This window comes from Microchirus variegatus (assembly GCF_963457635.1).
Source record: "Microchirus variegatus genome assembly, chromosome: 18".
Taxonomy (NCBI): domain Eukaryota; kingdom Metazoa; phylum Chordata; class Actinopteri; order Pleuronectiformes; family Soleidae; genus Microchirus; species Microchirus variegatus.
In genome coordinates, this window is record NC_139819.1 from 1,005,250 (window position 1) to 1,030,794 (window position 25,545).

A 25,545-nucleotide genomic window follows, 5' to 3' on the forward strand; every position below is an offset into this window, starting at 1 on the left:
ACAGACAGCTAACTAGCAGTAGCAGCCGCTGCTATCTTTACCCGAGCGACCGTGAAGCTGCTGACGCTGCCGCCGCCGCCGCCGCCGCCTGCTCACCGCCCGGCTCTCGTCTGTTCGCTCCGCGCCCCGTAATCTCGCCGTCGCCACACACTGATAACGCAGAGACGGTTGGCGGCTGCGCTGTTATGTTGTGTTGTTGTAGCAGCAGCAGCAGCAGCGGCTCGCTAGCAGGGTTAGCTTAGGGCGTTTCTGTCACTCCTTGTCCCTGAATTTTTAATGTGCGACCCCTTTGGCATCATCACTGCCGGAGGAGGAGAGAGCGATGGGCTCCGGGGCTGTGGATTCGTCCCAGTGGCTCTCGGTGAAGGAGGAGACGATTTTCCTCCACGACGGACTCATTCGGGTCACGGACCTGGCCGAGCTGCCCAGTGAGATCGGGGTGTCGGAGCAGGGGGACACCGAGCAGGAGGTGAGTGGAAGTGGAATCCGTCCATGTCGCGAACACACACACACACACACACACTAGGGCTGCAACTCCACGATTATTTCCTCGATTAATCGAGTCATCGTTTGGTCTATAAAATGTCACATAATGTCGATCGGTTTGTTTTCAAAACCTGAGAATGATGGTGTTCACAAATGTCTTGTTTTTGTCCCCAAACCAAAATCATTCACCTTTTTTTTATTATTATTTCTTTGTTATATAGAGCCATGGTTCTCAAACTGTGGCGTTCGCTAGCTTCCTGTGGTGGTACTTGGGAAATACTGTTCTACTGTATATATACTGTATGTATAGAAAATTAAAAAAATATTTGCATAATATTGGCAGATATCGGCTTAAAAATTGGATATCGGCAAAAATGACTGAAACAGTTAGCTTAAAAATCTGCTTCCTCCTTGACTTCTATGCTAGCGCCCCCTACATCCATTGTTTTTTTGATGCTTATTTATTTTTGCGCAAATAAATATAATCCATATCCACATTTGCTGTGACATGAGCGAAGAAAATGCTATTTTAATTTCACTACAGAAGAGACTACACTGTACACTGTAATCTGGAGAGATTTATCGGTATTGGTATCGGTCCAAGCACTCCTGATATCGGGCATCTTAGCAAAAAGTCAAATATCGTGCATCGCTAATCTGAATCTATTTTGGCTCTACCAGCGTCTCAAGTAAATTTTCTCCGGTGGTACTTGGTATAAACAGTTTGAGAATCATATAAAGCAAAAAATCTAAGAAAATTCACGCGATTAATCGATAATCCAAATAGTTGACGATTAGTAATTTCGTAATTTTCATATTTCGTTTCAGTTGTGGCACACACACACACACACAATGGTTTTCATATACAAAAACACGCTCATTGCTGTCGTCCTGGTCCATGTTGTTTGTGTATTTTAATTTTATATTATCTCATTAGCATGGCTGGGTGTTTATTATGATACCGGAGCTAAGTCGATACTTTCAAATGATGCCAAACCGTCCCAAACCGGTAATTTATTTCTAAAGACAGTACAGGTGTCGTCAGTGCTTTAAATGCGTTATATATTTTTCCACATGTAAATGAGAACTAGAATTATAAATTAAACCTTTGTTACGTACACTCCATCATGTTCGTGTCTTTCAAGGAGTGGTTATGTGATAATCTGTCTATCATTTTTGTTTATAAAAAGCATACATTAAAGAAAAAACTAGAGCCTTTAATGTAAGGGCTGTCCACATGGAAATCAGTGTAGTTGAAGCTGCTCCATTTTTATTTTAGTAGCATTACAGCGCCACATACTGGCCTGACACGTGTACTGTTTCGCATGGATGAAGACATTCCCTGAAACAATGCGACAAAGCGAAAGATTGTGTACGTTTTGTTAAATTTCCGGATGTGGATGGAGCCTAAAAGTAGCAGTAGAGTGTGTTTACTATCAAAGCCCCGGGCATTTCAGTTGGAATGCGTTCAGTCAAAAATGGTGACCTTTGGAAACGGTGACACCGGTTCTGCGTTCACTTCCTGATTGTGTGTTGGTTTTCCCAACTACTGGATGCAGGCTTTTATTTTGAAAGCAAAATCTTTTTAATTGGTTTTGTCACTCTTTGGGAAATTGCGTTTACACTTGTCGTCCGTTACAGGAAACCCCATGTGACGACTTCGTAAAAAATAACCTTGTGTTTTATTTTGTTGAGTCGACTAATGAAACTAATGTTACCTTAAACGAGTGTTATAGCAAAAGGTTTATGCAGGAAGTAGATGAGAAGCTGTATTTTGAAAGCCAGGGGCATTCCAGTTGGAATGTGTTCAGTCAAAAATGGTGACCTTTGGAAACGGTGACACCGGTTCTGCGTTCACTTCCTGATTGTGTGTTGGTTTTCCCAACTACTCTGACTTATGATTTGATTTGTCTGAAATGCAGGCTTTTATTTTGAAAGCAAAATCTCTATAAGTGGATGTGTCACTCTTTGTGAAATTGCATTTACACTTGTTGTCCGTTACAGGAAACCCCCATGTGATGACTTTGTAAAAATAACATAGAAGCGTGTGTTTTATTTTGTAGAGTCGACTAACGAAAAACAATTACCGTTACCGTAAACGAGTGTTATTGCAAAAGGTTTACGCAGGAAGTAGGTGAGAAGCCTTATTTTGAAAGCCAGGTAGAAAGGAAGTGGTGCTGTGTAAGACTGGCTGAGTGTCTTTTTGTAATTCGCTCGGTTGCACAACAAAAAAACGAGGATAATGCGTATTTTAAAATCTACGTTCATTCACATTCATTTGTTTGGAATCCCCAAAGCTGCTGTAACAGTTGTTTTGGACACTGTTGACGTTTCAGTTTGCAGTCGCTGGAAAACACTGAGCCGGTTCTCGTCTGTTCAGCAGTTTGTCGTTTACATTTACCATGTGATCTGTTTTATGAGTTTATCTGCTCAATAGAAGAGCATGAACGCGCCTTTATTATCTTAACTCGATCTGACTTGCTGTGAATTACGTCTAATTCATTTAGCTTAACAACAGTTAAGTTACAACCTATAACCAATCACATCTGTTTCAGTAGGGGTCATGGATTGGATTTATATTTAAAGCAAACTCTTTCATTCTTCAGCTTCTAAATTGTGAATATTTGCTCCATATTACAAAGAAATCATCAAAAACGGTACAATATTTTATGGACCAACAGCTCGTCAGTTTATCAAGTCAACAATTGACTACGAACGTAATCGTTAAATGCTATCTGTTATTTTACTAGTTGTACAGTGTTGGAGACACAGGATGTGCTGATGGCTCTTTTACCTCTTGTTTATCAAGCTGATGTCAGCACATTGGTGTTGTTCCATAGGCAGCTCCTCTGACACATGACACAAACCGGTGGTTCATTAATCAAATTGACCTTCTGACCCTTTGTTTTTGAGTTCAACCTCTGACCTGAAGTGACCGACGGAGCTTGTGTTTTATTTTGTGTCAAAGCTGCTCTGGAACAAGAGGAAAGTGGTGGAAGTGGCGTGCGTTAATTTGTGCTTATTCACTGCTCCAATCTTTGACTTTGATTTCTGTGCCTAATATTATTATTATTATAATAAATAATAAAAATTAAATTTTAATGAATATACCAAACATTTCTTGGAAGTGGTTTTTATTGGGATCATCTTTAAAATGTCGAATTTTGAAAATTGAAAACAATGGAACACTCTTTGAAAACACTTTTAAATAACGATTATTTTCATAAGCGATGAATCCGTCGTTCGTTTTCTCAATGAATCGATGAGTCGTGTGGTTTGTTAACTTCAGATAATGTTGAATAATGTTGATTGTTGTTTTGCAAACCTAAAATATATTACATACATGTTACATTTTAATGATTTCTTTGTGTTGTATAGCAAACCTGAAAAAAATGCACATTTAAGAAGCTGAAAAATCACATCTCTTGTTTTAATTATTATACGAAAAGCACTCAAATTAATCAATTATGGATGGAAATAGGTTACTTATCAATTGATAATCGGCAGGGTCTCATCATCCCCGTTTCACTGAAAACGGTAAAGTTTTCATATTAAACGTTGAAAGTTTCCATGTTTGCTGATGATAATCTCTTGTTTCTCAGGCTCCTTCACCTCCCAAAAAAACTCAAAAAATATAGAGAACAATTTGAATTTTTCTCGACATACGTCCACTCTCGCTCTCTGCTTTAAAAGCGACTGTGTCATTGTAGCCGGCGTTGTTTTCGTAGGTGTTGCGATGCCGACTATTTTTGGTCCACGGGTCTGCAGCAGGGAGGAAGGTGAAGGAAGGCCCAGCATCATCCAGTTTAAAGAGTGTTACTGTAACATTAGTAGGGTTTCTGTAATGGAATCAATACAAGTTGTGCCTTCTAAAACGTATAATGGATCCTCTCTGGTCTATGTTTCGTTGGGGGGGGTAATCAATAGCTGAAATGCTGCCTTAAGTGCACATGAAGCACATTGTTTCACTTGTGATCGGGATCCAGGCTCTCTCCAGAATGTGCTGTGCCGTTCCTGACCATTAGTCCAAAGTCTGCAGAGCTGGAGACGTGAGGGTTTAACTCTGTGGAAGTGATTCATAGACTGTAAAAAAGTGCTATCAGTTACTTTATAGGCGTTAGTTAGATATGATTCAGTAATAGACTTAATTGTCATTTGCATGACATACAGAGGACTGTAAAATGGCGTAACCTCGGCCCGTACATTATTTAAAGGCGATATACTCTAATAAACCAAAAATAGAATGTGAAAAGTTCACTATAAAACAGTGTAGGACAAATAAACAGCATTTATATTAATCTCATATATTCTAAAACACTGTGGGTATTTTTTAAAACCTTGCTGTTTGCATCCAGACATACTTTGAGGATTATATTTATGTTTGAAACTAGCAAAGTGAGGCCAAATATTAAATACAGGCGTGTATTAGTTTCGGGGGTAAAGTTATGGAATTTACTTAGTAATTAATTGAAAATGTGTAAAAACAAACGAAAAACCCTCTTTTGGGCTTCAAAATAAAGTCTAAAATGTAAAATTACATCTTATTTTAATTGACAGTCCAGTACTATCATTTAAAGTGTAATGTGTATTTTCTGGGTTTTTCTCTTGTATTGTATTGTCAATTTGTGTGAAATGATCGCTATGTTTTATGTTGACATAATTTTTAAGAAAAAGATCAAGTCTATCATGAAATATAAATCCTCTGTCCCTCTTTCTTTCATTCCAGATTCTCACATTTGAGACAAAGAACCCCGTCGAGCTAGCCGAGCGTCTGCGCGCCGTCTGCGGGAACCAGAGCAATGCGTACGCCCGTCTGCTGGAGTACCGGCTCAACGCCCTGCGCGGCCTGTGGGGGGCGCAGCGGCAGCTGGCCCTGGAGGAGCAGCAGGAGCGCGAGGGGACCGGCGGCGCCGACGAGGAGACCTTGGCCCTGCTCAAAAGGCAAGGCCTGCTCCAGCAACCCGAGCAGGCGCCGTTCACGTCGCGCGTGGGCCTGCTGCTCGTCTTCCCGCTGCTGCAGTCGCAGACGCGCAGCGACCCGGCGCTCTGCGGCGTCACGGCGGAGGTGCTGCTGGCGTGTCTGCGCGACTGCCAGCCGCTCAGCCTCAGCAAAGAGCCGGCCGACTGCCTCAACGGCCTGGAGGCGCTGCTCTGCTCCTGGCTGGAGGACGGCGGCGGCGGCGGCGGCGCCGCCCAGGAGTCCAACCAGGCTCAGGTGCAGATCCTGCACACGCAGAGGCAGAGGGAGAACGCCGCCGCTGCTCTCGTAGCGCTCGCCTGCGCCAGGTGAGCTCATTCTGAATCAATGCTCTCAGAATCAAATGCTTTTCAAATGAGAAATGACTCCATAACAAAATAGATTCGACCGTAACCTTTATTCCCAGAAAATGATATTTAACATGGAACTAAAACCTCCTTGGTGGAAGTTATGATATTTGCAATTTATCATGAAAGCATCTTTGTGAAAACCGATGAATGAACCGATTTATTAGTGACATATAGTCCCAATATTTCCCCGAACCATACATTTTGCGAGTTTTACGTGTAGGGGGGAGCAAAAAGTGCGATTTTGCCCCTATAATTAACCCTCAAAATGTAGTGAGCTCTGATGTGGCCTTCAAAACGAAGTGGAAGATGAAATTACCCACGATGCTTTGCGAATTCAGCAAATATGGCGGCCACATCTGCCGAGGAACAATTCCGTTGTAATATATCTTCGCAAATAAGCACGTTACGATGTCGAAATGTGTTGGAATATGTTGGTTTGATACACATCCAAAGGACCGTATAAAATAACTGACGATTTATGAAAGCAGCTAGCTAACTAGCTAGCTAGCGGCGATTTGCCGAGCGGGAATTTAGGGTTGAGGGCACTCCAAACCAAGTGGAAATTTTAAGGGGGAGGTATTTGGACGGGGCCTAACACCAAAATATCTGAATCTGAATCAAGATCATGAAAAATAATCATAATAATCAGTCATCATAATAATTCCGCTTGATTTGGATATGTATGTTTTAAGGCTAAATGAACTGTCGATTATTGTGATAGTCAACTAAAACTAGTTTTCTCATTTTCTGCTTCTTAGATGTGAATATTTATGGATTTTCTTTGCGCCATAAAACAAAGAAATCATTAGTACATGATTAAAAAAAGCAGAAAAATACAATAAAAATAAAGAAAGACATTTGAGAGCATCGTCATTTTGAGTTGTTGAAAAACACTGATTATGACATTTCCCTCACCTACGAACTTAGGGCTGCATCTAACGGTTATTTTCTCCATTGATCAATTAGAAGTTTGGTCAATAAAATGTCAGAAACCTCAAAATGATGATGTTCTCACGTGTAATATTTTGTCCAAGAAACAGAATCATTCAGTTTTAATGAAAAGCAGCAAAGCGGAAACATCAGAGAACTCGTTTTAATTATTAAAAAACACTGGGATTGATTATTGAAACAGTGTGAGATTACTCTGGTCATTGATTGAGTCGTCGCAGCCATAAATTATGTATCTACGTGTACACTTTAAAAATCAACGTTGTTGATTTCCAGTCTTTGGGTCGTGATGTTTCTCGTGTAGATGCAGAATGTTGTTTTTCCAGTGCCTGAACTTCCGGCTTCTGTTGGTGACAAACGACGTCGACTTGTCAAAACCAGAACTCTCCTGTCTTTGTTCAGCTGTTGATGCCGAGGGCTCTTTTGTTGTGGGGAGAAAATCCAGCCCTGGTTTTTTTTTCACTGGGAGACACTGGGCGCTAATTATAGAACCATCAGCTTTTACTCCCACTCACCTCTGGTGGCTCCAGTTAGTACATTTATTATGTGAGAGGTTAACGTCAGCAAATGGACTGAATATCAGTCAATATGACAGAGTCTCTCTGGTGTTTTCAGCTTCTTAAATGTGAATATTTGCTAATTTCTTTGCTCCTTTGCACCAAGACATCATTCAAACTGAATCAAAACAAGACATTTCCAGGTTTTAAAAAAACAATCGTCGACATTTTTCCTTCTCGGGACAAAGCGATGACTTGATTAATCGATTTTATAACATTTATAGATTCATTTTGAGTCATAAATATGTTTATTTATCGGGAATTATAGTCACAAATGATGTAATATCGTATTTCTGAGTTCATGAACTCTGAGCGTCCTCACAAACCCTGGAAAACAAAATTCTGCCATACAAAAATATGCAATAATCACCACAGTCACTTTGGATCAATATCACCAGGGTTTTATGTGTCGTTCCTTTGTGTTTTCATGCCCTTTTTATTCCACCGTGACTCAGATAAACCTCAGACGGTCTCTGTGAATATAGATTCAGTGAAAAGTCATGGATGTGGATGGTTGCAATCGGTGTTTTCTGTTGTTTTGAGTCATTTCTTGTTTGTTTTTGAAGGGTTTTTTATGAAGTCAAATGAATTAAAACCTTAAACCTGGTGATATTTAAGGATGAGCTTTTCACTCCTCTTGACTAATCTGTCAAAAATCATGTCCCCAGAGGATCTCTGAAGACCTTCATCCACACAGTTCACCTGCTGCAGAAACAAACTGATCTGGGACAGCTCCCCGTGTCAGATGTCCTGTACAGGTCGGTAACTTTTAGATTCATTTAAGAAGCTTTATCTTAATAGAGGTGATTATTTGTGCACCCTGATTCCCCGTCTGTGTTTGTCCCCGTTGCAGACTCTTGCTCCTGGAAGGAGGCCCAGGCTCTCCGTCCTGCCTCCTGGGCGGCAAACACTGCGTCTCCTGGGGTTTCGAGGACATGTTGCCCACGCCTGATAATTCTGCCGGAGCTGCAGAGAATAAAGGTGAGGCCAGGACTGATTTTTTAAACCGTCACGTGTCCTGAGACGGTGACCTCTCACTGACGCTTTCGCATTCCGTCTCGCAGACACGGACCTGGGGCGCTGTCTCGCCACAGACGGCCTCTATCTGTACACCACCAACTCCTCTGGGAGAGGACTCAGCAAGCTGGGCTCTGGTTTACACGGGACTCTGAGGTAATTTGACTCTCGCTCCTCTTCGTCTGCAGCGAGAGAGAGGAAGACAGAAAGAGGGAGTGAAACACTAAAAATATCTCTCCTTATTTACCCGTCCCATGGCAACAGCAGTGTTACGTTATTTCCCGGACGTTTGTAAACTAATATCTGCAGTTCAGCGTCGTCACATCCTCCAGGACTTCTTTGAGTGACTTGGTTGGTTTTAGGTTGACCTGCATCTTTACTGCGATGCCACGTAATGATTGTTGAATGATCCAGTTTGGAAGCAGATGGTAGCTTCTGTCCGCCATGTTTGTTTTTAGTCTTCAAGGACCTTCTTGAAGTTATTCTTTGTTTTACTTGCATTAAGATGTACACATTTTTTCTTAAAGTCAGAAATAACTTTTTTTTTTTAAATTTTGAGGAAAAAAATTTCAATTTTGAGGAAAAAATTTCAATTTTGAGAAAAAAAATTAAACTTTGAAAAAAACAAAAATTGAGAAAAAAAATTTCAGTTTTGAGAAAAAAAAAAAAAAATTGAGAAAAAAAAAAAAATTGAGAGACAAAAAATAATTTTGAGGAAAAAAAATTACATTTTGAGGAAAAAAAATTACATTTTGAGAAAAAAAATTCATTTTGAGAAAAATATAACGTTTTTAGAAACGTTTTTTTTTCACAATTTAAAGATGTTTTGAAAAAACAACAACCTCATAATTCTGTCCTTAAATCTCAGATTTCAAATAAAAAAAGTCAGTCAATTCAAACATTGGTCTTTTTTTTTACTGTTTATTTTGTTTCCAAATAAGAATCCTTTACTGTAAAGATCTGCATAGTTTGTTGTAAATACCAGTTTTTCTCAAACTTTCTATTTCACGGCCAACTTTTTAAGGATAAAAAAAACCCATATTGCAAGATTTGTGCGTAAAGTAGTGACTCATTCACAGCTTTAGCTGAAAAAATACAACACAATTAATCATTTCCAAGAGATGTCTGGCAAATTATAATAATACAATACATTTTTTGCATCTTATTTTCAACATACGTATCCACATAAATTTAATAAGGCTGGGGCCCAGAAATAAAAAATCTTCCTCGACTCCATCTGTGGCTCCTGACCCAGGAAATCCAGAATAGTCTGACCCAAATGACCGGAATAGATCTGAAATGGGTTGCTACTGCTTTTTTCTTCTGTGAGGAAGGTTTATTGATATCATCAGCGCTTCATGCAGTAATCGAGAGGTTTTTAAGTGTGAAATGACTGAAAATACTTTGACCAAACCTTTGTGTAGGGGTTTCGTTTACTGTCGGAATGAAGAGTTGGAGCCCGGTTGGGTGGTTTTCAGCAGCGGTCGCCTCCTCCACCGTCCCTCCTCCTTTGATGCCAAGCCTCATCAGCTGTGCCAGGTCATTGACCCCTTCACCCTCCAGGTAACATTTATTCCACCGTGTTTTTGTTTATTTGACGTCACATTAGAATGTAGGTAAAGATTTCCTCCATCATTTGCTTCACAAAAGGGTGTTTTCTGTATTTTATGGAGTAAAGAAACTAGGAAATATTCACATTAAGAAGCTGAAAACTTAATACCGATTTATTCCCAGTTCTTAATGCAACATAGAATCGACAAAAAAGAAGGAAGCTCATTGATGCTGACTTTCTTTTATTCAGGATTCAAAAATAACAATAACATGATGCGAGTCCAGGAATTGAAGAGGCAGAGTGGATACATACGTGAATTTATACGGAGATCGAAGCTCAATAAAAAGCTGCGTTCAATCGTGTGGCCATTAAAATCCAACCAGCACTTAAACATTCAGCACATGTGTGGGGTTTGTGCTGCACAGCATCGCTGGTAGAGTTGGCGTCGAGAGGCTGAGGCCTCCCATGTTTTGAGTGCTGCGCGTCTGCACACTCGGATACAGGCTGAAATATGTCCCAAAAATATCTTCTGGCTCTTTGTAGGTGTGCCAGATTGTGCCCATGCCAGCCCATCACTTCCCTGTGGGCAGCAGCATGACCACGCTGCACCTCTGCTCAGATGGAACCTACCTATACTGGATCTGGTCCCCGGCCAGTCTGAACGAGAAGACGCAGAAAGGCCACTCCGTCTTCATGGATGTTTTTCATCTCACTGTGAGTACTATATCCACTACATCCAATACATGGATGCGACGACAACATTGTATTTAAAAAAACGTCAATAGAAAATACCTTTCAGGCCTAACTATTTGTGTTTTTTTACACAGACACAGACGGGCTTGTGCGTCGCAGACATCTTGCAGGAGAGAGTTATTCTCACTCGCAAGGAAGGCGAGTCTTCCAAGTGCTTGAACGAGCTTCTCCTGAGTCGAATGTCACGCTTCCGGGCGTCGCACTCCGCCACATTGGCCGCTCTCACGGGCTCCGCAATCACCAACACCGTCAAGGAAGAACAGTCTGGTAATACAACAGCAGCATCTATACTGTGGAAATCATGTGCTTTTTATTTGAAGGAAAAACACTTTTTTTAAATGAATATTACACATTTTGAGAAAGAAATTCAAATTTTGAGAAAAGAAATTCAATTTTTGAGAAAAGAAATCCAATTTTTGAGAAAAGAAATCCAATTTTTGAGAAAAAAAATTTAAATGTCCTTTTTTAAGGAAAAACACTTTTCAATGAACATATTTAAAAAAATAAAAATAAAATTGAGAAATAACATTTAAATATTAGGAAAAAAAAAAATTTTGAGGAATTTTTTTTTTAATTTTGAGAAAATAATAATAAAAAAAAATATTGAGAAAATTAAAAAAATAATAATTTTGAGAAAAAAAAATTAATTTTGAGGAAGAAAAAAAATTAATTTTGAGGAAAAAAAAATTAATTTTGAGAAAAAAAATTAATTTTGAGAAAAAAAATTAATTTTGAGAAAAAAATTAATTTTGAGAAAAAATAAAATTTTGAGGGAAAAAAATAAAAATTTTAACAATTCTTTAAAAAAACCAAAAACTTTTCTATTCATTTTGCAAATCTTTTGATGAATTAAAGTGTGAGTTTTAATGAAAAACACAAAAAACAGTAGTCTAGTCAGAAGAAAATATTAATATGTGTGTTTTAATTCTTTCACAGCTGTCAACACCAGCTGTGGACTCCCTCTAAAGACACTGAGAAAGACCCCCATGTATGTGTGTGGGACGTACCTGGTGATGCTGGTGTCACCTCCCGGTGTTTCAGGAAGTTCTGCCACTCGCTCCCTATTCGGAGGAACCAGCAGCCTGTCGTCCCTCAAAAGTAAGAGCACGCACTGTGAATTCATGATGACGAAGTCGGTTTAGTTTAAGCGGAAAACAGAACCGTTAATATCTGTGCAGTTTTAGCCTCCAGTCTCGTCTTCAACTTGGCCGACGGTCAGTTCAGCAGCCGCGCAGACCTCATCGACGCTCCCGGAAGTTCTCTCGGCAGAGGAGCTCAGGTGGCAGGACTCGGTGAGCTCAACCTTTTTTTTTTTTTATGGACCAATAAATATAGTGACTGTGTAGCTCTACAGTTGACACAGTCACTAATGTTCGTCCTTTTTTAACGCCACAGGAGCATGTTACGATGCACTGAACAACCTGATCTGGACCTGCTCCAGCGATTACATCGACCAGTGGTGCAACCCCGGGAACCAAGCCTTTCATCACGTGTGCCATCGGCTCGGTGTCAGCCATGTCATCAAAGAACCCAAAGGTATCAACAAAAAAAACTGAACAAAATGAATTGTTACCAGATTTAAATCAGAAACGTGATCGTCTGTCCTCTCTCTTCACAGAGGAAACAGTAGCCACCGGCGAGGTCATCAACCAGCTGCTTCATCACGTAGGTGCTATGTGCATCCACCAGCTCAACCTGCTGGCGGCCAGCAGCAACAGTTTGCCTCTGGGCGCGTTGCTGGGGAAGCAGCATCCCATCGAGGCGCGTCACTTCAGCAGCATCTGCGACATCATGGAGAAGGCCATGGTCAACGGGGACACCTGCATCATCCGCTGCATCCTGGTGGTATTCCAGGTCAGGGTGAATCACTGTGACTCATGTTTCTGTAGAGATAGCAGCTTGAATTTACAGGATACTTGACTCTCTGTTAGCTTAACTCTCTGTTAGCTTAACTCTCTGTTGGCTTAGCTCTCCATTAGCTTAACTCTCCGTTGCCTTAACTCTCGGTTAGTTTAACTCTCCGTTGGCTTAACTCTCCGTTAGCATAACTCTCAGTTGGCTTAACTCTCCCTAACTTAACTCTCCGTTGGCTTAACTCTCCGCTGGCTTAACTCTCCGCTGGCTTAACTCTCCGTTGGCTTAACTCTACGTTGGCTTAACTCTCCGTTGGCTTAACTCTACGTTGGCTTAACTCTCCGTTAGCTTAACTCTCCGTTAGCTTAACTCTCCGCTGGCTTAACTCTCCGCTGGCTTAACTCTCCATTGGCTTAACTCTCCGTTGGCTTAACTCTACGTTGGCTTAACTCTCCGTTAGCTTAACTCTCCGTTAGCTTAACTCTACGTAGAGTTTAACTCTCCTTTAGTTTAACACTCTGTTAGCTTAACTCTCCGTTAGCTTAACTCTCCGTTGGCTTAACTCTCCGCTGGCTTAACTCTCCATTGGCTTAACTCTCCGTTGGCTTAACTCTATGTTGGCTTAACTCTCCGTTAGCTTAACTCTCCGTTAGCTTAACTCTACGTAGAGTTTAACTCTCCTTAAGTTTAACACTCTGTTAGCTTAACTCTCCGTTAGCTTAACTCTCCATTGGCTTACCGCTCCGTTAGCTTAACTCTTCGTTAGTTTAACTCTCCGTTAGTTTAACTCTCCATTGGCTTAACTCTCTGTTGGCTTAACTTTCCGTTAGCTTAACTATCTGTTGGCTTAGCTATCTGTTAGCTTAACTATCTGATGGCTTAACTATTTGTTAGCTTAACTATCTGTTGGCTTAACTCTCTGTTAGTTTAACTCTCCGTTGGCTTTAAAATGTATTGTCAGATATTGGCAAAAGGTTTAATATTGGTCGTTCCTACTCTTTTTTTTGTGTCTGGAATGGTAATTTATCTTTTAAGTTTTTATCCTTGCATTAAAATATATGGAAAGTGTTTGATTATTTACTTTACTTTAACTTTACTTTAAAGTTTCTTTAAAGTAAATACATTTGTTGTTGGAAAACGTGGCTGAAAAACATGAGAAAATGTCAACTGTGGAGTGAAAACAGTTTGTTCGTGTAGTGCAGTATAACTCCTCCTCCTCCCTGTAATGATATAAAACCCTCGTCGTCTTTGTCGTCTCCAGGTCGTGTTTAGGTTTTTCAATCCTCAGTCGGAGCAGAACAGGGAGAGCGTACGTCGCTCCGGCCTCCTGCTGTGGCAGCTCCTCATGGCTCCGGTGGATCAGATAGGAGCAGAGATTCAGAGGGAGGTGTGCATGGCCATCAGGTGAGCTCCATATATTATTGCAAACGTCACACACGGTGTGTCAATCAGGAAACAGTCTGTGATCATATTGATATTTCTGTCGCTGCTGCAGCTCCGGCTTGAATACTCTGTATCAGGGTGAGGCTGAACTCAACAAACTACTGAAACTTGTCCTCACTGAAGGTGATTATTGTTATTATTATTATTATTACTAAAACTTCTGTTTTGTAGGATATTTGTGTCTCATTTTGTTGTTTTTCTGACTCTCAGGTGAACGAAACACTGGCCTGTCCCAGCTCCGGGACGTCATCCTCACTAACCTGGCAGATCAGCTGCAAAAGAATAGATTTGGGAGTGAAGAAGACGACCACTACAGGTAACGGGCAACAGCGTCCCATCATCATCACCACGTCTCAGGCTACATCCATTCCATATTTTCTTACTCCAAACCTGATTCCACTCTTAATCGTTCCTGCAGTCGCTCCTCCAGGAATACGGTGGATTATTATTGTTCAAAATCTCTTTTTTTCCCAGATTGAGTGATGAGCTGCTGCATTACATCCTCAAAACTGTGGTGCGGGAATCCTGCCTCCTCATAACCAAATGTCAGACTGTCGCCCGAGACGACTTCCAGAAGCTGCTCTCCACTGTACCAGTACGAGTCCAACTTCACCCAACACTCACCTTTTGCCTTTTTCGTGTGCTATCGCTCATTAAAAGTCTCCCCCCGCCCCCTCTCGTCAGGTGGTCTCCCCCAGTCTGCGCTACCTCATGGCCGTACAGAACCACCTCCTCAGTAACACCATCCTCATCCGCCCGGACGAGAACGATGACAGCGACAGCTCCCTACAGGGGGAAACAATGAAGGTACAGGTAAACATCCCCTTTAAGTTCCCCTTCCTCTCTGTGCATGTGGAGTCTGTCACTGCAGTGTGAGGCCGACATGAGAGACGGAGCGAGAGAATATGAATATGTATTTATTCATTCATGACTCGGCTGAATAGCCTCAGTTTTAATGATTGTTATTGGTCCGAATATAAGAATAGGAACAAGCTCTGGTTTTCCCAGCTTCCTAAATGTGAATTTTTCAACAAATGAATCATTAAAACTGAATAAGTTTGGTTTGTGTATACAAAAACGTAATTTTTCAACGTTTTATGGATCAAACGACTCCATAAAATAAACGAAAATTATTCTTTTTCGTCGTGTTTCCGATACCAAACGACGAAAAAGCACTAAAACCTTTGCAGGAAATGTTGGAAGCAGTGTTACGTAAAAGTGGGCCTGTTCTGTCTGCTTGTCCTCAGGAGCTGCAAAGCAGCATCCTGTCACTAGCGACGAAGATCCTGGTGGGCTGCGACGAAGTCCTGGAAACCCTTCAGCAGGTGACCACAGCCCTGATCAACGGCGACATCACTGACAGAGAAACAAGGTAAACTTTCAAATGATGATCCAAATGCCAACGATTCCTAAACACCTAAACTGTTTTTAATTTGTCTTCCTCTCCTCAAGGTTGAAAGGCCTGGAGCAGATTACCAAGGCAACCATGCTCGGGCACCTGCTGCCGGTGCTGCTCACCTCGCTGATGCACCCCAACCTGCAGACGCTCATTCTGGCCGACGCCCTCATGCCTCAGCTGGTGCAGCTGGTTCTCTACACCAGCCAGGTGTTGATCGTCTTCCCGACCATGAGCCAATTCTCACGTTAAATCCTCGTTGTGCTCATTATGTCCTTCCTCTGTTTTCCAGACTGCTCTGTTACTAAAGACTCAGTCTCCGCTTTTCACTGACGAGCCTCCGCCTCCGAGTGGCGCTGCAGGACAGGGAGCAAAGTCGACGGAGGACAAGTATGTTTTTTTTTTTAGAATGTCTTCACAGATAAACTGATCTGATCTGTGTTTACTGGAACTCTGTTTGTGTCTTTGTCGCTAGAATCCTCGACGAGCGCGAGGAGCCGGGTTTCCTGACGGGACTGAAGATCCCCGCCCCGTGGGCTGCTGGGAAAACGGTGGAGACGGTGCATCCTGTGAGGGACAATTACAAGTTCAAGGAGACGGTGCACATCCCAGGAGCCCGCTGCCTGTACCTGCGCTTCGACTCTCGCTGCTCGTCGCAGTACGACTACGACAAGGTAAACGACAAAACATCGCGATGCTCTTTATTCGAGGAGGGTTCACCTCTGCTTTGGGGGATTTTTCACTCTAAATGTGCGCTCTCCTGGTGTTTCAGTTGGTGATTTACGCCGGCCCCAATACGAACAGTCGTAAAGTAACAGAATATGGAGGGAACACTCTGGGATATGGCAGCCGCAGTGTCTTAGGGACAGGATGGCCCAAAGACCTCGTCAAGGTACGAGATACAAATTCACAACAGACATTCAAAAAAGAAATGAAAAAAAAAACTATAATTAATTTCTGTTTCCTGCTTTAGGTCGAAGGAGACACTGTGACCTTTTCCTTCGAGATGAGGAGCGGACGGGAACACAATACCCCCGATAAAGCCATGTGGGGATTTGCATGCACCGTCAGAGCTCAGGTAAATAATGTGCATGGAGCGATTCTCCCGTCACCAAACATCAACCACTTAATCCTTTTAGCTGATTCATCGGCTCCAAATGGACATTTTACAACCTGTTATGGACATAGACCGACCCTGGCACGGATATAGCCTGATGACGTGGTCACTGCTCTGCATGAAGGCCCCATAGCCGTGGTTTCTACTGTCTCGTAGCACACATTTTCAGCCAATAACTATATTTGCTCATTAAGAGGACACTTTGGTTGAAGATTGGTGTGTACGTGATTTTCTTCTGATCACTAAAAAAAGCTTTCAGCTCCAACAGGGTCTAGTTTCTTCACACTCCAGTCAAACCAACGTGACTTTAAATTGCACATACTTTTGAAAGAGGGCAACTCTACTACTTCAGGAACACATATACAAACTTGCGCTGAGAGGAGCAGATACGAGATGCATTCAAGAACACCTCGTAATTTCATTAAATTCTTTGTGGGACCTGAACCATTTCCAAGCCATATTTCGTCAATTCATTAAAACTTCACATAAATCTTAACTTTAAGGTTGTGGAAAATTCTTCAAATTTGTTTTGGTGGCCCAAAAAAATGTCCATCCAGACCTGAACACTCGATCTGGGATTAAGCTTCATTTACTGACATTTTGGCAGATTAATCAGCCGTTAGCTTTTCTGATGATTCAAACTATCGATATTCTATTGGCGTTCTTTAAATCCACTATCGACTCGACTAACGGACGGCTCGTCTGCGTTGCTTTTGTTTCCAGGAATCGTCCGAGGACGTCTCCGGGGGCCTCCCCTTCCTGGCCGACCTCGCTCTGGGTCTGTCGGTGCTGGCCTGCTCCATGCTCCGCATCCTGTACAGCGGGCCAGAGGTGACCAGAGAGGAGGAAGCCTGCCACGATCTGCTCTGCTCGAAGCTGCTGCAAAGGTGACGTCATTGACAGAGTGCTTTTAGCGTAAAATCTCCGAAAACAAGTATTTTCCAGAGTTTTTTATTTAAGGATGGCTCCATCCGATATCAAATGTCGGCTATATAACTACACTGTTACACTCTTTTTTGGAACTCGGTCAACTCGGACGCGATGTCGCTCCCTTTTCTAATGTAAAAGGTACACAAACCCTCACCGACTTGACCATGAACACTTCTCTGTTTTTGTTTTTTTTAGGTGCCAGTGGCAGGTGGAAGCAAACGGCGCCATCTCCCCGGCGCTCACGCCCAGCCCCTCGCCTCTGCCGCTCACCATAGAGGAGGACCGCGAGTTCATCTACCCGTCCGACGTGCTCATCCCTCCTCCGGGCCTCATGCCGGGGAGCTACTTCGACTTGCCTCGTATCCGCCTCCCTCCGGGCATCATGGGGAGACTGCGAGAGGTTTCCGGAAGAGCTCGACCACAGTTCCGTCCCAGCATCAAGTAATATTTTTTTAATTTGCCTTTCATTTTAGCAGGAATTAACTCATTGAGATTAAAAAGCTCCTTTTGTAAGATCCAACTATTCACTCTTACGGCGTACTCTTAATTTGAAGGGAGGTGATCAGGCCAGATGTGATGGAGGAGGTGATCGTGTCCTGCGTGATAAAACATCTGAACCTGGTGGACGCCCTCCAGTCCCTCGTCAACTACCAGTACCGCGAGGAGCACGCCGAGGAGTACGATCTGGTCTGTAAGATCATGGCGGAGACCTTCAAGAAGATCAACGCGATGGAGCGACAGCTGCAGGTAAAACAGTCGACGCCAGGTTTGTCAAACCTGGAAATGACCTTGTTCTCGAATGTCTCGTTTCTGTCCACAAACCAAAACGATTCAGTTTTACTGATTTCTTTGTTATGTGCAGCAAAGAAACTAAGAAAATATTCACATTTGACCTCTTCTTCCCTGACCCTCTTTTTGGAGTCCCTGCTTGAAAATGACATGCCAAAACTAAATAGAGTAAATCTCTGCAGTTACAAGCTCTATGTGAATTATCTTGATGTCAAACTAAAGATAACACTTGTGAGATTCCACCAGAGGTGTAAGTTTCACTGTAGATGCCACTGTGTCAGAGTAAATGTACATGGAACACAGCATAAATGAAGGATTTTTTTCTCTCGTTTAAAAAAATATTGCATTTTAAAGCAAATATCACCTTTAAAATATGCAGTAGGAGCACTTCATTAACGAGTCAGAAGGACATAAATGCATATGACGCATTTAGGCGGACATTCGCCCTTCTCTAATCAGAACGATCTAATGTCGCTCTGTAATGATCAATCAGACCGGGATTTGTTCCCAAAGCATGCTGGGAAGTGTAGTTCTTCATTAGAAGCGGTTTTGTTCCGGTGGAAATGGCTTGTTTTGATAAACAGCAAAGGTAAGACAACATTTCTTGTATTTCTTGAAAGTCAGTTGTTGTTTTGCTCTTATTTTGGGGCTGGATCTGTGTATCTTGGTCGTAGAGTGATAAAAATACCACTGCGATCTGTAGATTCTCCGCTGTCCAGCTGACACGTTTTTTTTGTTTACATAATCACGCTGACGCTCCGGTGCCGCTTTTCAATGTGTGCGCGGTGACGTTTTTTTTTCCTCTCCTGCTGTTTGATCCATCGGTGTTTTAACTGTGTTTCGTGAACACAAGAATGGTTTATATGAGCTTTTAGCTGAGTTTCTGACCTTTCTGTGGGTATGCAGCATGTTTGTGTTTGTTAAAGTTAGACATGGTTTTATGACGCTTTTGTTTCTGCGTCTGACGCTGCCCCCGAAAAAGCTTCAAACCGATTCATCGATTATCAAAATAGTTGACGAGCCACTGCCTCACCCTCATGTGGAAGATTAAGCAGTAGACGGTGAATGGGTGAATGAATATAGGGTTGTTATTATTACCGTGTCTTATTTTCTTTCCTCTGTTGCCTTCAGAGTGTTGCAGAATTGGAACAGAAGTGGCAGAATGAGGTGGAGGAGGCTCAGCAGGGGAAGCTGGAGAACAACACTCCCTTCTTTCACGACTACCACTTCTTTGAGGTATCCTTCGCCAAAATCCATACCATAAACGCTTTCCTGAAAGTGATACCGTAAACCAATGATTTATTTTTGTTGTTTTTGTAACAGAACAAAATCAAAGAGCTGGAGCTTCTCTGCTCCTTAAAGGAGATCCCGATCGACTTCAGTGACTTGGAAAACGTCGTCCTTGCATTGAGGCGAGTTGTATTTCACAGTGACTGTATTTTTCATCTCAGTGGCTTCTCTAACACGGTGAATCTGTACCGGCCTGCAGGGAGAAGTTCTTCCAGGAGGTGAACAGCAGCACGCACATGAGGAGCAGCACGCCGCTCGCCAAAACGAAGACCCTGGTGAAAAGTCTGATGAACCGCACTGAGCTGCTGCTCCACGTGACCATAGCGCCGCACTGCAGGAGCCTGACCACCACACCTGCTGGAACGCCAGGGCCAGGTACACCGCAGCTACTCTCGTGTATAAAGGCTTTGTTTAATCACAATTTAATGATTTTTCTAGGTTTATTTTGGCGTTTTTATTCTGGATGATTTAGATATGTTTTACCAGATTTTTCCACATCATTATTACTCAGGATTCCCACAGCCATGAAATTCCTGGAAAAGTTTTTCAGGCATGGAAACTGTGAAGCTGATATCATTCGTTTATCAGATTTCAACAACTTTCCTTTCCCGTTCCTTAAGATGAGCTCAGTGAACGATTAGTGAAATTAAAGCGTACGAGTGGGTGCTAATAATGAGCCTCTAATAGTGCAGCGCCCTATGTAGTTCTGAGTTTACTGTGGGTGTAAATACAGAAGATCTTCCATTTCAAACTCCATCCTACAGTTTTGCCACACAGCCTCAATACTGTGCCCTGTATTCGCTGTGTGGGCCGGCCTTTGTTAAAGTGCTTAAATTAAGTCATGGAAGTGGGTCAAAGTTTTGAAAATTAATTGTTAAAAATGTGTGGGAACCCTGATTTATTAACATTAAAGAGATTTTCAGTTGCTGCTTTTGAACGGCCTCATTCAGTCAGATGTTAAAACTCATTTTTTATTAAAATGTCCTTGAGCTAGTTTAAATCCATCCATTTTTATAGTGTGTCAGTTATGAATGAACTCTAAGTGTCCTTCAGTTATCGATGCAAATATAGTGAGATTTTTTTACCTCCCGTCTCTCATTTTTCTGCATCAGCCTCTAAGTCGGTGTCCGACGCCAAGACGATGATCCCGCTGGTGAAGCAGCCGGTCTTCCTGCGCAGCATGTCCGCGCCGTCCGACCTGGAGATGATCGCAAACCAAGACCTGGAGTTTGCGCACGCGACACAAAGGTCTGTTCGTATTCGGAGAGAGGGGATTAGACAAACAAAGGTTTCCTTTTATTCCTTAACGTTTGTGGTGGTGTTGTGTTTTTTTGTTTGTTTGTAGGAGGCGACACCACCCGACCAGCCATCGCAGCAGCTCGTTCACGCTGCTGCAGTCTCTGACCATCGAGGACAGTCGAGACAAGCCCACGTACAGCGTGCTGCTGGGACAACTGTTCGCCTTCATCGGGACGACGCTCGATCAAGCTGTAAGTCTCTAAAGCCTGTTTTATTCTCTGTTTATGCGTCACTGTGTCTTTCATGAGTCGTTTTCAAAGTGTATTTCTGAACTGTAAAACCTGGTTCATGCCATTTTCAACAACTTCAGACTCTCCTGACTCTTCTCCTCTGGTTGAGCCATTTTTAAGAGAGGTTGTGAGGCTTTTTAATAATAAACAGACTGCTTTTCCCTTGTATATAGATGCTGTATGAATGATATGGCTGAAAGATTAAATCTGGGATTTTCTCACACCAAACTCTCTCCCCCTCACTCGTCGTCCACTGAGATGTTTTGGTTGAATGAGAATCAGCCGGTGAACTCTGCTCTGACGAGATATTCCTTAAAACCGCTCCTGTAGGTGTCGAGCAGCAGTTTCCTCTCCGCGGCGCAGACTCGCTGGAGGCGAGGCAGCACGCGGAAGCAGGCGCTGGTTCACATGCGGGAGTTGCTCACCGCTGCGGTCAGAGTGGGCGGGGTCACTCACTTGGTGGGGCCGGTCACGATGGTCCTGCAGGGCGGCCCGAGGTAAGAGGTGTTTTTTATTAAACTAAATAAATAAATAAAGGAATGGTCCTGTGTTTACGTCGTGTTTGATTTGTGTCTCTGTGCAGGATCGAGGAGCTGACCTGTGGTGGAATGGTGGAGCAGGTGCAGGAGGCCTTCGGCGAGACCATGACCTCCGTCGTGTCGCTGTGTGCTCGCTATCCCATCGCTTGTGCCAACAGTATCGGCTTACTCTGCACGATCCCCTACACCAGGCAAGAGAACCCATCCTCAACTATGTCCCTTTTGTATATATATATATTTATATATGTATAATTCCAGTATGGACAGTTTGCTGATTGCCCTGGTTTGTTTATCCGTCTCCTTCCTCAGGAGCGAGGAGCAGTGTCTGGTTCGCAGTGGCCTGGTCCAGCTCATGGACAGCCTGTGCAGCCTCAGCGGTCAGAGAGAATGCAGCTCTAACGAGAAGCAGACCAAAAAGCAGAAGGTGGCCACGATGGCCTGGGCGGCTTTCCAGGTGTTGGCAAACCGATGCATCGAGTGGGAGAAGGTGGAAGGTCAGGAAAGTTTTATTTTTTTTATTTTTTTCTAAACTTGGTAATCATTAGAGCTGACCTTTTTCTTTCTGTGCAGTGCAGTATGCGGCATAATTAGACTCATATAAGTATATAAATTAATAAAAAAAGCACAGCCAACATGACAGAATGTTGTAGTTTTATCCACATCGCCTCAGATCCTCCGCCTCAGCACCACGAGGAGCAGAGCTTTCAGTCGCTCATCTCTGCAATTCACTCCCACCAGACATCCGGAAGTCTGAGACTCTACTCTGTAAATTCACTACTCCATTACTGTGTCGTCCTGTTGTCTGTTGTTTTATTGTTTTGTCTCTGTAAAGAGTCTAAAAGGTGAGTAATCAAAAGGGCACTTATCAATAAAATGCATTATTATTATTATTATTATTATTATCGTTTTTTTAGATTATTAGATAAAAAAAGAAAATTCCCCAGATGCATTGGGTTCCTTGTGTCTCATCTGCTCTTAAAGTGAGACGACCCACATTAAAACAGTCAAATCTAAGCAGAATTCAGTCATGAACTGAATAATGATGGGGAGAAATTACAAAGACATCTCAGCTTCAGCAGCTGATCTTCGGACGGCAACAACAAAGAGGCTAAACAAAGGATTCTTTTCACACGATTATGCTTTTTCCTCGTTCAAAGGTGGCTCTACGGACGCGGTGCACTCCGGTCTGGCCCGGCAGGTGTCCAGCCTGCTGACCAATCACCTGGCCAGAGCCACAGAGTGCTGTGGCAACCAGGCAGCAGGGAACGACGCCTTACAGGACGTCCTCAGTCTGCTCAATGACCTCAGCAGGTAAAGCTTTATGCCACACGTGTGCAGTATGTATTTATGCCTGAGAGAAAATTTACCTAACCTGACATTTCCTGGCTTTTCTGCAGGAGCCACATCGGTAAAGCCATCCTCAGTCAGCCGGCGTGCGTTTCGAAGCTCTTGTCTCTGCTGCTCGATCAGCGTCCCTCGCCGAAGCTGGTGCTCATCATCCTGCAGCTGTGCAGAGCCGCTCTGCCTCTGATGAGCGTGGAGGACTGCGGCAACGTGGCCCTGCCCTCGTGGAGCTACTCCATCAACACGCTGGACGCCGAGCAGCAAGACGCCACTGACCCAGCCTCGCGTATCGCTGCTTTACTGTTAGCCAAGCTAGCAGACTACGTCGTACCAGGTTTGCCGTTTTTTTTCCAAGCTCATTTTTCTAACCGATTCCCTTATAAATGAGTATTAAATGTTCTTTCTTTATGTAACCAGGCTGCCAGACGCTGCTCTCCCCGAGCTCCTCTGAGCCGGACACCTGTCTGACCCGAGCCAGCTCCAAGGGGGCGCTGAAGTCAGACGATATCGGGGAGGAGGGAGAGGCCGTCGACGGCAAGCTGTCGATCTTCATCCACAAGAGAGAGGACCAGTCTTCTCATGAGGTTCTACAACCACTTCTCAGGTAAGATGTTGTTTTGTGTCTCAGTGGCAGCTAAGAAGGGGAAAAAAGATAATGGAGGACGAGGACTCAAATCAGTGGACTCGTGCTGAGGTTTTATGTCTTTTAAGTTATAAATAATGCCTCTTCAGCATCTATTTCCTGTTCAGTTTGAGTTCCGTTTCAGTTATACGAGTCACTTGTGAAAGACGATACCAAAAAATCCGATATAGGTAACATCAGATTCCATCTTCTTTTGAAATGCAGCAGCTCAGAGGGACGACCCTTTCGACTCGGCACGGGAGCAAACATGGAGAAGGTGGTGAAGATGGACAGAGACATGACGAAGGTGAGCGTACGAGGTTTCTTGGATGCGTCTTGAACACGTTTTACATCTGGTTGACGTGATGACATTTACCAGGGTCTTTAAATGCGTCTCGTAGAATATTTGGAGTTTCGAAAACTTCAACATAGCCTGTTCATCACTGTTTTATCCCACTACACTGAGAAAAATACACATAAAACTGACACTTCTTTGCCTTCTTTCTGACCTCCACCTTATTTGAATCCGTCTCCCAGAGCGGAAGCTGTGAGGTGATCACAGAGGAGGCGTCTGCCGCCCTGAGGAAAGCCAACAAGTGGGCCCAGTCCGGTCTGATCGTGAGCGTCGGTCCACCTGTGGAGACTCTGGCCCAGGAGGCCGCCGGAGGCATCACCACTGGTGACAAGAAGAAGACGGCTCAGACTGCGGTGTGTCGCGACAGGAACGCTGACCTGGCCAGGTAATGTACATCAGGAACGCAAGCTAATGCTTCATTTTGCGATAAGTTTGATTGAATTTTGCTAAACTAATGTCAGAAAACGTTGATCAGTGTTTCCCTAAACTGAAAATAATACTCTCAAATGTCTAATTTTGTCCGATTTTGTCTGAAACAGGTCGGACCCGGTCAGGCCGTTCATCAGCGGCCATGTGGCCAACAGTATGGCCGCTGAGGTCATTGCTCTGCTGCACAGTCTGCTCACTGCTCCAGAGTCCAACACTGCCCAGATCTGGACCAGCACGGCTGAAAAAGTAAGCAATTATCCCGTTCCTTACTTTGACTGTGAGGAGTAAACTTGCTGCTGAAAACTCACGAGATGACCCTTCTGGTTCTGCGCTAGGTTCTGTCCCGGGCGCTGATGTTCATCCCTCAGCTGGGAAAGTACGCGGAGAGTATTCTGGAGAACGGCAGCAGCAGCGGCAGGAAGCTGGCCAAACTGCAGGCCATCGGCAGACAGGCCGTCGCTGCCCTCTGTGCCCTCGGAGGCTTCAAAGAAACCATCAAGATCGGCTCCGAGGTCCAGGTGAGTCCTGCCGCGATTTCACGGGCAGTGTTTTTTTTTTGTGATTGTTGAGACCAGAAAAGCCAGATTTTGCCCCGCCCACGAGAAAACGATCCACACTATTATGAAGAACTAATCAGAAGAGGTCTGAGATGCTGAGAGGTCCACGTCAGTCACGTCTGTTGTTGTTGTTTCCTGTGATTGACAGGTGGTGGGTAAAGGTGTGCTGGGCAGTGTGGGCGTGGTCATGTCCATCAACGAGCAGGAGGGCATCGCCACGGTCAAGTTCCCTTCCTGCGAGTACAGGAGAGCCTGCAAAGCCTCGGACATCCTGACGGTGCCCATTTCACGCCTCTGCACTCCCAGATCTGAGGTCAGCATCCTCACACACACACACACACACACAGAAACAAACAAACAAAAGTTCTTATATCTGCTGCCTGAAACTAAACCGTGTCCTCACCGTCTACATCAACAGGCTCTGCCTCTGTACAAGCTCTCCATCACTGAGAAGGTGGTGCAAGCCGTGCAGTCCATGCTTCTGCCACAGGAGGGCAGTCTCTCCATTCACACCTCTCTACCAGCGACGGGAGACGGGTCCAGCCCGGTCATGGCTGCGGTTCGCTTGTTGGCTGAAATCAGAACCAGGTGAGTTGAACGGTGAAACTGATGAAAGTTCCAGTTTTTTCAGTTATTAATATCTGCTGCAGTTGTGTTCACAGCTTTACAGCTGAATGATTTTGAATAAATATCTAATTGCGATTGCGGTA

At 43.4% G+C, this 25,545-nt stretch overlaps 1 protein-coding gene across 1 annotated transcript in view; it reads left to right on the forward strand.

Moving 5' to 3' along the window:
• Positions 1–322: 322 nt before the first annotated feature.
• The window catches only part of hectd4 (HECT domain E3 ubiquitin protein ligase 4), a gene marked incomplete at both ends in the record, with an annotated part of 44,538 nt that continues 19,315 nt past the window's right edge, over positions 323–25,545 (forward strand). Inside the window, 43 exons of the mRNA XM_083905092.1 lie at positions 323–469; positions 5,213–5,772; positions 7,988–8,077; positions 8,173–8,300; positions 8,384–8,492; positions 9,761–9,899; positions 10,432–10,602; positions 10,716–10,908; positions 11,578–11,739; positions 11,820–11,933; positions 12,037–12,177; positions 12,260–12,495; positions 13,757–13,899; positions 13,991–14,061; positions 14,149–14,254; positions 14,413–14,533; positions 14,623–14,751; positions 15,186–15,310; positions 15,391–15,544; positions 15,627–15,724; positions 15,810–16,008; positions 16,107–16,226; positions 16,308–16,412; positions 17,175–17,338; positions 17,577–17,822; positions 17,936–18,128; positions 19,302–19,406; positions 19,494–19,582; positions 19,660–19,835; positions 20,573–20,708; positions 20,806–20,950; positions 21,320–21,486; positions 21,573–21,719; positions 21,838–22,022; positions 22,686–22,839; positions 22,926–23,206; positions 23,290–23,476; positions 23,720–23,801; positions 24,032–24,234; positions 24,389–24,524; positions 24,614–24,796; positions 24,984–25,148; positions 25,254–25,423. Of these exons, the coding sequence (XP_083761218.1) occupies positions 323–469; positions 5,213–5,772; positions 7,988–8,077; positions 8,173–8,300; positions 8,384–8,492; positions 9,761–9,899; positions 10,432–10,602; positions 10,716–10,908; positions 11,578–11,739; positions 11,820–11,933; positions 12,037–12,177; positions 12,260–12,495; positions 13,757–13,899; positions 13,991–14,061; positions 14,149–14,254; positions 14,413–14,533; positions 14,623–14,751; positions 15,186–15,310; positions 15,391–15,544; positions 15,627–15,724; positions 15,810–16,008; positions 16,107–16,226; positions 16,308–16,412; positions 17,175–17,338; positions 17,577–17,822; positions 17,936–18,128; positions 19,302–19,406; positions 19,494–19,582; positions 19,660–19,835; positions 20,573–20,708; positions 20,806–20,950; positions 21,320–21,486; positions 21,573–21,719; positions 21,838–22,022; positions 22,686–22,839; positions 22,926–23,206; positions 23,290–23,476; positions 23,720–23,801; positions 24,032–24,234; positions 24,389–24,524; positions 24,614–24,796; positions 24,984–25,148; positions 25,254–25,423 (6,875 nt within the window). The remainder of the gene's footprint in view (positions 470–5,212; positions 5,773–7,987; positions 8,078–8,172; positions 8,301–8,383; positions 8,493–9,760; positions 9,900–10,431; positions 10,603–10,715; positions 10,909–11,577; positions 11,740–11,819; positions 11,934–12,036; positions 12,178–12,259; positions 12,496–13,756; positions 13,900–13,990; positions 14,062–14,148; positions 14,255–14,412; positions 14,534–14,622; positions 14,752–15,185; positions 15,311–15,390; positions 15,545–15,626; positions 15,725–15,809; positions 16,009–16,106; positions 16,227–16,307; positions 16,413–17,174; positions 17,339–17,576; positions 17,823–17,935; positions 18,129–19,301; positions 19,407–19,493; positions 19,583–19,659; positions 19,836–20,572; positions 20,709–20,805; positions 20,951–21,319; positions 21,487–21,572; positions 21,720–21,837; positions 22,023–22,685; positions 22,840–22,925; positions 23,207–23,289; positions 23,477–23,719; positions 23,802–24,031; positions 24,235–24,388; positions 24,525–24,613; positions 24,797–24,983; positions 25,149–25,253; positions 25,424–25,545) is intronic.